Raw genomic sequence first — 12549 nt, forward strand, 5'->3', positions numbered from 1 at the left:
CAAACATTTAAAAAAGCACCACGTTACTGTGCGTTCACACCAAACGCGAATAGCGCGTCAAATTCGCGTCTGCCGCGTCTAGTTGGACGCTTGAATATTTTGAATCCATTCGCGCGCCCAGAGCGAAATTGACGCTCGTAAAAAGCAAAAGTTTGAAGCGAAATTGACGCGCGTCTGAGGCGAAATCCGCTTGTCTGTTTGCACATGGCTGATGTTGATCGAGCATTCATCGAGAGAGTTACAGCATCGGAGCGAGGATCACCCTTTAGATAGTGTGTGTGTGTGTAAGATGTTTACACTTGCACTTTTCTTATATTTCAAGACTCAAGTATTTGACATTTTGGGAATGTAATAAATATTGACATGACCTACAGTTGCATATTTGTTTTCAGAATGGGATTTTTCCTGTTAACAGGATTTAATGTTTTTCTGACTTCCTTTTCTGACCTTATACTTACCATACATGCATAAATATGTAGGCCTACATATCATACTTGCCTGTTGAGAGGAGTTTATTTCAGCATCATATAAAATAAACAATAATGATAATAATAATATTAAAGCAAACACAGCTCTGGTATCGGAATAGTATCGGTATCGGCCGATATCCAAATTCAGGTATCGGGATCGGATCGGAAGTGAAAAAATGTGGATCGGTGCATCCCTAATGTTCATTATTGATTAATTAATAAGTAAGCTACCACAACAAAAAAAAAAGAACATGCAAACGCTTCACACTGCAGCCTCACTGTTTCTTCAAACTGAATCTACAGTCTTGCATCTGTGTCTGTAGTCAGCATTACGAGATGCTCACTTGGTTAACTTCTACTGTTCCATCGTAACTCTAATACTGTAAACCAGGGGTGCCCAATCCTGCTCCTGCCGATCGACTGTCCTGCACAGTTCATCTCCAACCCTAATCAAACACACCTGCTTTTAATTTTCAAGTGATCCTGAAGACCTTAATTGGTTGTTTCAGGTGTGTTTGATTAGGGTTGGAGATGAACTGTGCAGGACAGTCGATCGGCAGGAGCAGGATTGGGCACCCCTGTTGTAAACGTTTCACTTCTTTTTTTACAAACTGAGACGTGTTAGAATTGCTACAGTCAGGAGCTCAACTGGCCCAACTGCCTGACAGTATTCTCATATTAATCACTAAATTCTTATTGTTAAATCATGTGAAGAGCATTTTTATGTGAGCATGTCAGAAACTAATTATTTTGAGAGCATAAAATAGGAATTAAGCAAAACTAATAAATTACCATATCTATTATAACACTTTCATTACAAAAAATTCTCCATCAAACATTTTCACCATATAAATACACTATATTGTGGTGTAAATACTCGAGTCCAGTATATAATGATTGTGGTTCTGAGCTGTACAGACGTATCGTCCGCTGTGTGTCGGGTCGGTGTTGCTGATGGTCAGGTTCTGTCCGCTCTGCACTGGTTTCAGTGGTTCTTCAGTGTCTCTGTACCAGGTGTAGTTGAGCACCGGTGGGTTTGCATCACTGAGTATGTTTACATGCACCCTCATAATGTGATTATAATGGGATAACGGGATTTTGGCAATATTGCGATTAAACTTTACCTCATGTAAATGTAATACTTTGATGAAACTAATGCGATTAAGCTTATAATCGTAGTAACCATATTTGCATTAAACTCAATAAACAGGAATGTAAACACCTTAATCTCAGTGCTCGGTTCTACACGGTGTTGTTCACACAACTTCATGAATGAACTCTGTGATATTTTTCTGAAGTAAATCACTCCAAATCACTAAACTGTCAACACAACTCGCTGCGCAGTCTCTGCTCCATATCTTCATCCAGACGAACGCGACGGCAGTGTAGGCAAACCTGGTGTAGTGCCAAATTCTGTGACTCTAGTAGGCGCTGTAGTGATGGTAGGGTTAAGATTAGGATTGGGATTAGGAGTAGGTTGGATTAGCACAATACAGCGCTACTAGGGTCACAGAATTTGGTGGGTCACAGAATTCGGTGTAACACCGGCAATGCAATATACATCATGGCACAGAATAATATGTAGTGCCTCCTTAAAAATGTATTATGAATTTGATATGAGTAGATTAAAACATTCATACTGTATGCCTATCTGAGTGTGTTATAACCATACTTATTAGTGAATAATCAGAATAATAAAAAATTGCATGTAAACTGTGAGTGAAGAGTTCTGCTCGTATCATGTAAACATCTTACTGTGTTTAAGACCTAGGGCCCTATTTTAACGATCTGAAACTCAAGTATCAAGCTCAAAACGCAAGTAACTTTGTGGGCGGGTCTTGGGCGCTGTTGCTATTATACCGGCGGGATAAATGACTCTTGCGCCCGACGCAAATCTAAAATGGGTTGGTCTGAAGTAGCTTCATTACTCATAGGTGTGGTTTGAGCGTAACGTGAAATAAACCAATCAGAGCGACATCTCACATTCCCTTTAAGAGCAGGCACGCTTGTTCCATGGCGGTTTGCTATTATAACGGCGGATTTGCCAGGCGAGCGCTAGGAGCGGTTCACAGACAAGGAGACCGACATTCTCGTCAGAGCCGTAAAACACAGAGAAGTGACATTGGGGATGGAGAAACACCCAAATTAGCTTTGGTTAAACAGGTGTATAATAATTTGGGTAAATGTGTAAGCTAGATTTATGCCTATTTTTTCACATCTTCGTGGACACAACAATGATTTCCCTCATGTGTTAATATTTTTCCTTGTAATAATGTATGGTTTTCTAAAAATGAGAACTGCTGCGTCTGTGTGTAGATGAGATAAGCAAAGTGTATGCGCGTTGTGCACACGCTACATTGGTTATGGCCAAGCATGTGCCCTTAAAATAGCATATGAATAACATGCACAACGCGCCACTGACTTTAGACTAGGTTTTTCCTGGTCTGTCTCTGTGGCGGAATTGTTTTCTAAACCTGCAAAATAGCACCAGGGAACGTTTGCGCCGGAACACGCCGCCTCTTTGCGCTGAACCGCCCGCGGGAGCGCAAATGCATTTGCTAGTTTACCGACGTGCGTCTGTGGAGGGAAAAGTCCGCTGTGCGCGGGTGCAAAATAGGAATTATACATGCGTCGGTGTACAAAGTCAATTGCGCTGGGTGCAAGATAGAGCCCCTAGTCTGATTATTAGAAATAATCGCATTATTGGTGCACATGTAAGCGTAGTCACTTCTTCAGCTCAGAGTCGCTGAACGGCCCTCCTACAAAACCAGCTGTGTTTACAGACACAGATGTACATGTCCATCTAAAGGAAGAGAAAATCAGTCAAGCAATTACATTATGATTTACAGCACTAATTCTAGACAGTGGCTCCTCATACAAAAGTGTCTTTTCAGTGCTGAAAGTCATATTGTGACTGTGTGAAACAAAGTATACACATAATGCTTTTATGGTGAAATTGCATCTTTTTCCTGTCCATGTTTATTGAATGACCATAAACAATGCACTTTCTTTGCATCCAAATGCAGTCTAGATCGTGTTATGCAGTTACTGTATTACATTCACAGCATTTATATCATGTTGTGTTGGCCATGCTGGTTTTAAAAATGATTTATTACATGAAAATTATAAAAACATTAATATTTTTATTCCATGTTTAACATTTTAAATATAATTTTTATGTTTAATTTATATAGTTTAAGGTTATTTTTTAGCTTTTAAGTCTGAAATCTGAAGTCTAATATAGTAATGACTGAGTAAATTAGAAGAGCCTCTTGATACTCACACTGGACGTCCAGCATCACTGATGCGTTCTGAGCTGTACAGACATATCGTCCGCTGTGTGTACATACAACATAAAAGGGTTTCGCCCTCCTGTGGTGATTTTTGTGAATTACACTGTTGCAAAAAAGTGTTTCACCCTCCGGTATGCTTAATGTGCAACTATGCAATTTTTTTTCCATAAACACTGGATGAAGCTGATAACAATTATATATATATTTTTAAAGAAAAATAAATAATACATTTTGAATAGAAAATGAATACACTGATATATAATAAAATACATTATAAAATAATGTTTTAAAATGTAATGTTTTATCCTTCCAGGAGCTCCTATTTTTAAAGGAGTTTCTGTCTGAAAGTGTGACACCAGAAGAAGCTGGCTGTGTTCTCAATCACAAGTAATGTGCAACATAAACGACTCACTGAGGTCAAGTACGTTTCCCACTGCTGATCTGGTAAGAAAAGAAATGTTTGTTCAAACTCATGCTATTTTACAGAAATGAACTTCTGACTCCTATATTTTCTGTAAGATCTCTGATCAGAGGTCACAAAGGTCATTAGGTAATGCTTTAGAATAAGTTTTCACTTGTTATCATTATTAAACACGAACGAACGATGAACAATGCTTTGTTAATATTAGTTAATGTTAATTTCAACATTTACTAAACACATTTTGCATTACCTAATGTTAACAGATGTTAACAAATCAAGCTTTTAATGCTGTTTATATGTCTGTGGTGTTTTTAATATGCTTTGAGACAAACCATGTACAAATGCATTAGTCGACACTATTGCTGAGTATTTTCTCCTTAAAACTGCAATGAACCAAAGACAGTAAAAAAAACACAGTTTGAATTCGCTGGTGTTTCTGACGTCACAAACTTGTAACCAATCAGGTCAACGAGTGGATCTCTGAGCTGCTGTGAGTGAGTGGGGGTGGGGCTAATTTGCATATTCAAAGAACCGCCTATACTAAATGAGTCAAGGGTGTAGAGTTATATTCAAACTATTTTAAGGCATTTTAAAGAAAGAAAAAAACCTTTTAAATATGTAATTTTGGTGATCAAAGATGAGTTTTAAGGGAGAAAATACAGGGGACTTTAAGTGTTACCGATTATTTCAAGTAATTTGCCATAAAGTAGCTAATTTCTGTCCATCATAATGTTAGTTCATACATATTGTATATATGGATAGTTTGTAAAAGAAGATATTTTGAAGAACATTGGCAACCAAAAACATCATTAAGACCCCATTAACACTGAGGGAAAAAAACACTGGAACATTTTTCAAAATATCTTCTTTTATGTTCAACAGAAGAAAGAAAGTCCTACTGGTTTGGAATGATAGAACTGCAATTTGTTGGTGAAAATTTGCTCGAAAAATCCATTTGTGGTGTTTGAGTTATGCATAAAGATTTGAAGGTTTCGTTTCATTCTAAAGGCTCGTTCACACCAACAATAACTATAAAATCATAACAATATTATTGTCCACAGTCACACCAACAAACAATATCGGTCTGTTTATTATAAGTGCGCTCTGCAGTTTTGTCGTCTACTGCTTTAAATGCTCGAGCTCTTTACAGCAGAATGGATTCTGATTGGCTGTCAATGTTTTTATCGTTCATCAGCTGAAAAAAAAAAATTGTTTCAACAATATAATTTTTTGTGCCGTTCCTACACCTTTAGAATTTTTTTTTAAAAGTTGTTTATCTTTCATATCATTGTGGAAGATATTCTAGCCTCATACTCGTTATAGTTATTGGTCTAAACAGGCCTTTAATGTTCAACAACATCTGCACTGACCAACGGTGAAATTGCATTCTGTCCGAGTTGGTACTATCAGTGTAATGATACAGAGACGGATGCAAAATGCAAGTAAAAACTGTTTATTAGATCTCATTAGTATAAGACAACAGGTCAGAGGACAAACACTCAGGTGAAATATGACGCAGGGACTTCGACGGGCAACCCAGTGATGGTGTGCGGTGATCAGCGTGCTCAGGAATCCAGGGAACAAACAATCCAAACGAAGATGATGCACAACGAAGATAATCCACACGAGGAGGGTGAGAGATGAACACTGGAACAGGACACGACACCGGGGAAGCCACAACGATCTGACAACATGAGACAGTGATCACTGAACATATAAAGGGAAAGGGGATCTGGCACTAATAATCAACCTGAGATTGGATACCACACACACAAACACACAAGAGAGAGACAGTGGATTCATGAACCGTGACAATCAGGTCATGTGACCTACAGCGTCAGCTGCGTCGCTTCACTGCCATTCACAACTCCTCTCCCGGGGCCTAATTGGGATAATAAAGTGTTCATTGAATGCACACTTCAGAAGTAGTAGGTCATCCTGGGTATGTTTAGCCTAATGGTTTTTTTAATACTATGTATTCGGACATGATACTACTTTTACCCATACTGTATAGCAGGGAAGTATTCGATTTTGGACAAAGTGCAACTGTTCCTTTTCTGTCTTTAAACAACCAAGCGACGGGTCATGCTTTCATAAATCGTGTCTTCTGATGACACATTCGGGATCTTCGCCCTACTATCTTGTGGGCTTTGGTCTTCCTTGAGGTCGGTCGCAGATGCTGCGTCTCCTGCAGAATGATGACGGATCTCAGCATATTCCTCGGTCAGCGAGGAGGCGCCCCTGATCTCTCCTGACGCCGGCTCTGCGTTCGTGAAGTTGATGGTGGAATAATGAAGAGATTCTGGTGATCTTGGTGTAACGGCTGACAGCATGTCTTTATTCCCGTAAACACACTCGCCGTCTCCATGGGAATCCGTGGCCTGATGGAGCAGAAACACAGCAGAATCAGATGAATGTCCGTTTGTGATGTCTTTGAAAATGAATAGTGTGAGTGTGTTTAACTCACTATTTGAGACAGTATGAGTCCAGATGCGTCGTCTTGTCTGGTTCTTGAAGGTTCGGGATTCCTTCTTCTGAAAAATGTTTTTAGGCCATCAAAAAATAGATTCAATTTCTGATATAATATGTCAATCAGAATCACAAATCCGTCTTGTGATGAGGCTAGTAAAGTAAAAGTCTCATCAGATCAATGTGATATAACTGTTTATTTGGCTTCAAATTATGTTCTTCTGTATTTTTGTCTTTTTTTTCCAGTACAAATATATGAACATTCTTAAATTAAGACACATTTACTTGAGAAGCAAAATGGGATATAAAAATCTTGTTTTCTGAAAAATCTATCAAAATTAAGATTGTTTAAAACAAGAACAAATATCTGCCAATGGGGTTAAAAAGGTGTATTTCTCTGAACCCATTGGCATTTTTCTGAAAACAAGACTTAATATCTGAAGTCATTTTGCTTCTCAAGTAAAAGTATCTTGATTTAAGAACGTTTAGATATTTGTACTGGAAAACAAGACAAGCATATTTTGAAGTGAAACTTTTGAACATATTTACCAGAATAGCTGAAAAAATCTCTGTAATCATCTATAGTTTAGCCTCAGCTCATTATATATTGGACCAGTTCTGTGATAATCATGTTTTTTGGTCTTTCCACAAATGACATTTGTCTGATGTACCCACCGCTCATTGTAGACTGCTATGATGCACAAGATCATCATGGCCGATGCGCCGACAGCAGCTCCGAGCAGCAAAGACGGGTGATGGAAACCTGGAAAGCAGTGATTTATTGCTCAGAGGTTGGTCTTTTATAGCTCAGGACTCTTAAATGAGATAATTTAAGTGTCTAAAATGTTTCTCAGGAGGGATAAAAATGAATGTGAAGAGCAGCTCAGATCATTTGATCATAGATTCGATTCAAGTTCATACTGAGATCTCGGATATTCGATTACAGACTTTAGTGTCTTGGCAAATATGAGCACATTTCTCTGGAGAAAAGTTTCCATTTGGTCTCCATTTGATCTCATTGCTGTCTAGGAGAAATAATTCCCCTGTGGAAAAGAAGTACACTTCAGCATACTTAAAAAAAAGAAAAAAGTAAGAGAAAAATTTAATATTTAAGTGTGAACTGAAGATAATATTTTCAGACACATAATTGCATGTTATTTATAATTATAGGTTAAATTTATATTAAATTCAATTAGCCAAACATAGAGTTATTTTTTTATTTCTCAATTACTTCTGTTGTCTTTGAAATATGGTGAAAGTGTACAGCACTTTCAGTTTTTTTCTACTGATTAAGTATGTTTATGAGCTGTTTAATTAATAAAATGTAATTAAAATAAAAAATTAATCAATACAAATTAAGGACAACTAAATCCATAAAATCATCCCTAAAAGATTCTATATATGAAGCACCATACAGAAACTTTTCTTCTAAGAGTGAATACTTTTAAGATTTGAAGTACACTACAAGCGCACATTCAATTCAAATTAAGTGCACTTCTTTTTCAGAAGGGTTAAGATATTCTAGAGATCTCATTTGTGATCATTCTTGTTGATCAGATAAAGCTGTTGTTGTGCGTGTCAGAGAAGCGAATCTCACGTGTCTCTGTCCCGGATGTCCGTGTGACGGGATGAAACCGTTGGCTGGCGCTGGCGGTGCCGAGAGTGTTTGCACTGAAACACTGCAGGACGTCCGTGTCTGTGAGAGGCTGATGGATGGTCAGGATGCTCTTCGAGCTTGTGCTTCCTAAAGTTTCATTCCTGATGAACGTGTTTGTAGAGTTGGTGAGAACATTTCCAGATCGACGCCACTCTAGTTTAGGCGAGGGATTCCCATGAGCCTCACAGACACACGTGATTACGCTGCTTTTGTTACAAGAGCTGGAGATTTTGGGCGCAACTGAAAGAGACAATAAGATCTGTAGATCATAAACTGTAGTTTCTGTGTAGGATCTGAGCAAAATAAAACAGCTTGAGGGCCTGTTTCACTTAAGAAAAACTGCTGAACATCTCACTAGGGCTTTTCACACTTGAAATATGTGAAACTCTGGGTCACACTAAAAATCGGGTTAACAGAATTCTTGGTTATCTTGCTTCACGTTTCACATTGGGGTTAACATTTATTCCTGAGTATTTATAAACACATTCCTAAACCATAAATGTTCTTATTTGCATATTTACCATTCAGCCACATTGCACATCCTCATCGACTGAACTATCAAGTTTATACCGAATGGGCTTTTCAGACTATAAAGGTAAGAATGATATGGTCTCTTCTTCACAACAATTGTCACGTTTTCTGTCACCTTTTGACAATTTCCCTTCAAACGCTAAACTACTGTTTATACAACGCCCATGACTGTTCAAAGCATGTGCTTATGAGCCACGCGATTGGCTGTTTGTTGCTAAGCGTCTAGCCGTAACATTCTGACACAGATCATTTGTCAATGCACTGGTTGCACCACAATGTGGGATTAATGACGCCAATAGCAGCGCAATTGTATCACTCGAGCTCCACTGACTTCACTCGCTTTCATACCTGTCACGGCGCTGCTCTGAGTAAGGTCTGTTGGTTGTCACTCCCAAAAGTCACTTTTTATTTACATAAAGTTAAACATATCTCAACTTTGTCGCATCGCTGGACACGCTAGATTCTGGATGAATTGAGACGATTTTTTGTTTTGTTTAAAATTCTCGCATGATTCTGAATGGACAACTAAACAAAACAACATGTAATTTACTAAAGGTTCTGACAAAATGTTAATTGCTGTAGTGTAGTCTATAAAGATTATTATTTTTTTATTTATTTTTTAAGTCGGGTTGAATGAATGATTCAACGACTCGCTCAAAGAATTCACTTGTTTCATTACTGGATGAATCAGCGTTTTTGAACAAATCTCTTGAATGAATGATTTAATGACGAATACATTTTTTTAAAAGTCAATTGTTGCCTGTGTAACAATTTAATTGATACAATCTTTATTTGAAGCATCAAGTTACATTCACAAGGCGATTTACTGTATTTTGATCGCTACTGCAGACATCTGTGTTTATATCCAAACTATAAACATTTATCCCAGTACTTCTATGATAAAATAACAATACTGTGTGGTTGAAAAGCTGTTTCATACTTATACATCACAACTGCTCTCTCCGCCATCGCAGATCTGAATGTTTGCTGTGATCGTACTTGTCAAAGGTTTAATAGACATAGCTGAATCGCTGTCATTTAGGAATAAGATTGCATGGGTGTTTGAATCGAGATCGTGATCTTTTAACAATTAATCGTGCAGCTGTTGGAAACGCCTGCATTCTGTTGCCAATGGTCAGTCGCTTGTGTTGCCGGAAATCAGCAGCTCTCCATTGAAATGAATGGTATAATGTCACATATGCGCATAAGTGTCGTGGTCAGTGTAAACAGCTTTACAAAGTAGTATTCAATTGTAAAAAGTGTCAAAAATGAACATTCTGTCACTTACTGTATACACCAAACCTGTATGACTTTCTTTCATGCATGTAACACAAAAGTAGATATTTTTAAGAACGTTGGGAACAAAACAACATTGGACCCCATTGACTTCCCTTGTATGAAAAAAAAAAAAAGAGAGAGAAAAACACTGAGACAATATCTCTCTCAAAAAAGAAAGTAAGTCATACAGGTTTGGGATGACAAATGATAAATGACAGAATTTTCATTTTTGTGTAAACTATCCCTTACTTCAAACTGCACACTTGTAATACATGTAAGCAATATACTGTACATGCTGCTCTGCTTTGAGTCTTTGCATGTATTACTATGTAAAGTGTGATTCTGGCACTTTTTTTTTACACATCTTTTAACAGAAGTACAATTTTAGAGATGTGCAAATGTTTGTACTGGCATAATGAACTTTTTTTTCCTCCGTGTTCTGTACCGTGAAGTTTTGTATTACTCATCTAATCATATTTTCGCATTACTAACATACATACTTACTCTGAGTAAGGTCTGTTGTCACTCCCAAAAGTCACTTTTCATTTACATAAAGTTAAACATATCTCAACTTTGTCGCATCGCTGGACACGCTAGATTCTGGATGAATTGAGACGATTTTTTGTTTTGTTTAAAATTCTCGCATGATTCTGAATGGACAACTAAACAAAACAACATGTAATTTACTAAAGGTTCTGACAAAATGTTAATTGCTGTGGTGTAGTCTATAAAGATTATTATTTTTTTTTTAAAAATTTAAGTCGGGTTGAATGAATGATTCAACGACTCTTTGAGTCTTTGCATGTATTACTATGTAAAGTGTGATTCTGGCACTTTTTTTTTTACACATCTTTTAACAGAAGTACAATTTTAGAGATGTGCAAATGTTTGTACTGGCATACTGGCATATTTTCGTATTACTAACATACATACTTACTCTGAGTAAGGTCTGTTGAGTAGTGTCTGTAGTGTAGTCTATAAAGATTATTATTTTTTTATTTATTTTTTAGGTCGGGTTGAATGAATGAATGAATGAATGAATGAAGTTAAGGTCTACTCATCTAATCATATTTTCGCATTACTAACATACAGCAATTGACTTGATGTTCAAGGAATTTTAAAGAACTTGAGATGTCGGTTACCAGAAAATATTTTTTTCTCTTACATTAATCACATTGCATTAGTATTATAAAAAAAAGTTGACAGCTTCATGCAATTTCACTTGCTTCAGTGCAGTTTCACAAAGGTTTCATATAAAAAAAAAAAATGTATTTCAAAACTTGAACATGTTGCTCTGTAGGGGAACCAAATCTCCTTTGGTCTTTCCATATACATTTTCTGTATATGAAGAAAACACCTGTAAAGACATTAGCTCAAAGGGGAAATATTAATAATAATCCATAATTACTAATTATGATTAATTATTAATATTTGGGTCAGTTAATTAGATTAACTTTGAGGTAAGCCAATTAATATTACAATCAATTAATCAGTTCCAACGAACTCTTCGATTATTCGTTTATTCTAAGAAAAGTGTATCTTTCATGGTCACGGAAAGATAATTATTCCTTAGCATGTACAGCAATTAGAGCATACTGTAACAAGATCAAAATCGTAAAAGGGACTTTGTATGCAGACAGAGGATCAGAAATCAAATTCATAATTGTGCAAAAGTTTTATTAAATAAATCACAAACATAACTGAACTAAACAAACAAACATACATACATACTTTCATTCATTCATCCATACATGTATAGGTAAAGTGGTGAGTGTTATGGAACCGGAAGCAGGAAATAGAATTCTGGAGCAAGATCTATTTTAGTATGGAAAGAACCATCAACTTATTTCAGAGCATCTCATGAAATTTATACTTGCATGGTCAATTCTTGAAGTGGTTGAAGATTGAATTTGTCGTTGGGTCCTTGAGTGTCAAATGTCACTGTGTGAGTTGCAATCCTTTCTTCTCCGTTGGATGAAGGAGATAGGATGAACTTGTATTGTCGCTGTTCTCATGGCTGGAGTGCAGATAGTGGCCTACACGCTCTGGGCCGGCAGGACACAAAGAGCACATGGTGCGAGTTGCGAGGGACTTCGTCCATGTTGAATGAAGTCACTGAACTCCTGAGGTTGTCCTTGATGCTGGAGTGAGCACATGTCCTGGATGCTTCGAAGCCTCCTGCCCTGGGCCTGTTGAGGCCATGCTGGAACACACGGCATCCTTAAGGCAAGAGTTGTCCGTTTCCTTCTTGGTTGGATTTAAGAAAGGCAGTCTGACTCGGCCTGCAGAGGCCTGCAGGGCCCAGTGGGGGGGAAAGGGAGTCCCCTTCCCCCCACAGGATTCACTTGGAGCTGCAGTTTAGGTCCGAGGACAAGAGCTAAGAGGCCGGATCTTGTGGTCAGTGACTTTTAAAGCGTGAGGATGGCACAC

General features: G+C 37.5%; 2 protein-coding genes across 3 annotated transcripts in view; both read right to left on the reverse strand.

Moving 5' to 3' along the window:
• LOC309497957 (sialic acid-binding Ig-like lectin 14) overlaps nucleotides 1-12549 on the reverse strand; it is a 216727-nt gene that overhangs the window by 177056 nt on the left and 27122 nt on the right. The gene's annotated exons all lie outside the window — the stretch shown is intronic.
• Nucleotides 5622-8583, reverse strand: LOC309497990 (uncharacterized protein). The gene is made up of 4 exons (XM_082168480.1): nucleotides 8251-8583; nucleotides 7329-7416; nucleotides 6652-6718; nucleotides 5622-6565 (listed from the first exon to the last, which is right to left on the reverse strand). Exons 2-4 carry the CDS (start codon nucleotides 7364-7366, stop codon nucleotides 6248-6250), a joined length of 423 nt encoding a protein of 140 aa, XP_082024606.1. The 5' UTR covers nucleotides 7367-7416; nucleotides 8251-8583; the 3' UTR covers nucleotides 5622-6247.

This window comes from Leuciscus leuciscus (genome assembly GCF_965113295.1).
Source record: "Leuciscus leuciscus genome assembly, chromosome: 4".
Taxonomy (NCBI): domain Eukaryota; kingdom Metazoa; phylum Chordata; class Actinopteri; order Cypriniformes; family Leuciscidae; genus Leuciscus; species Leuciscus leuciscus.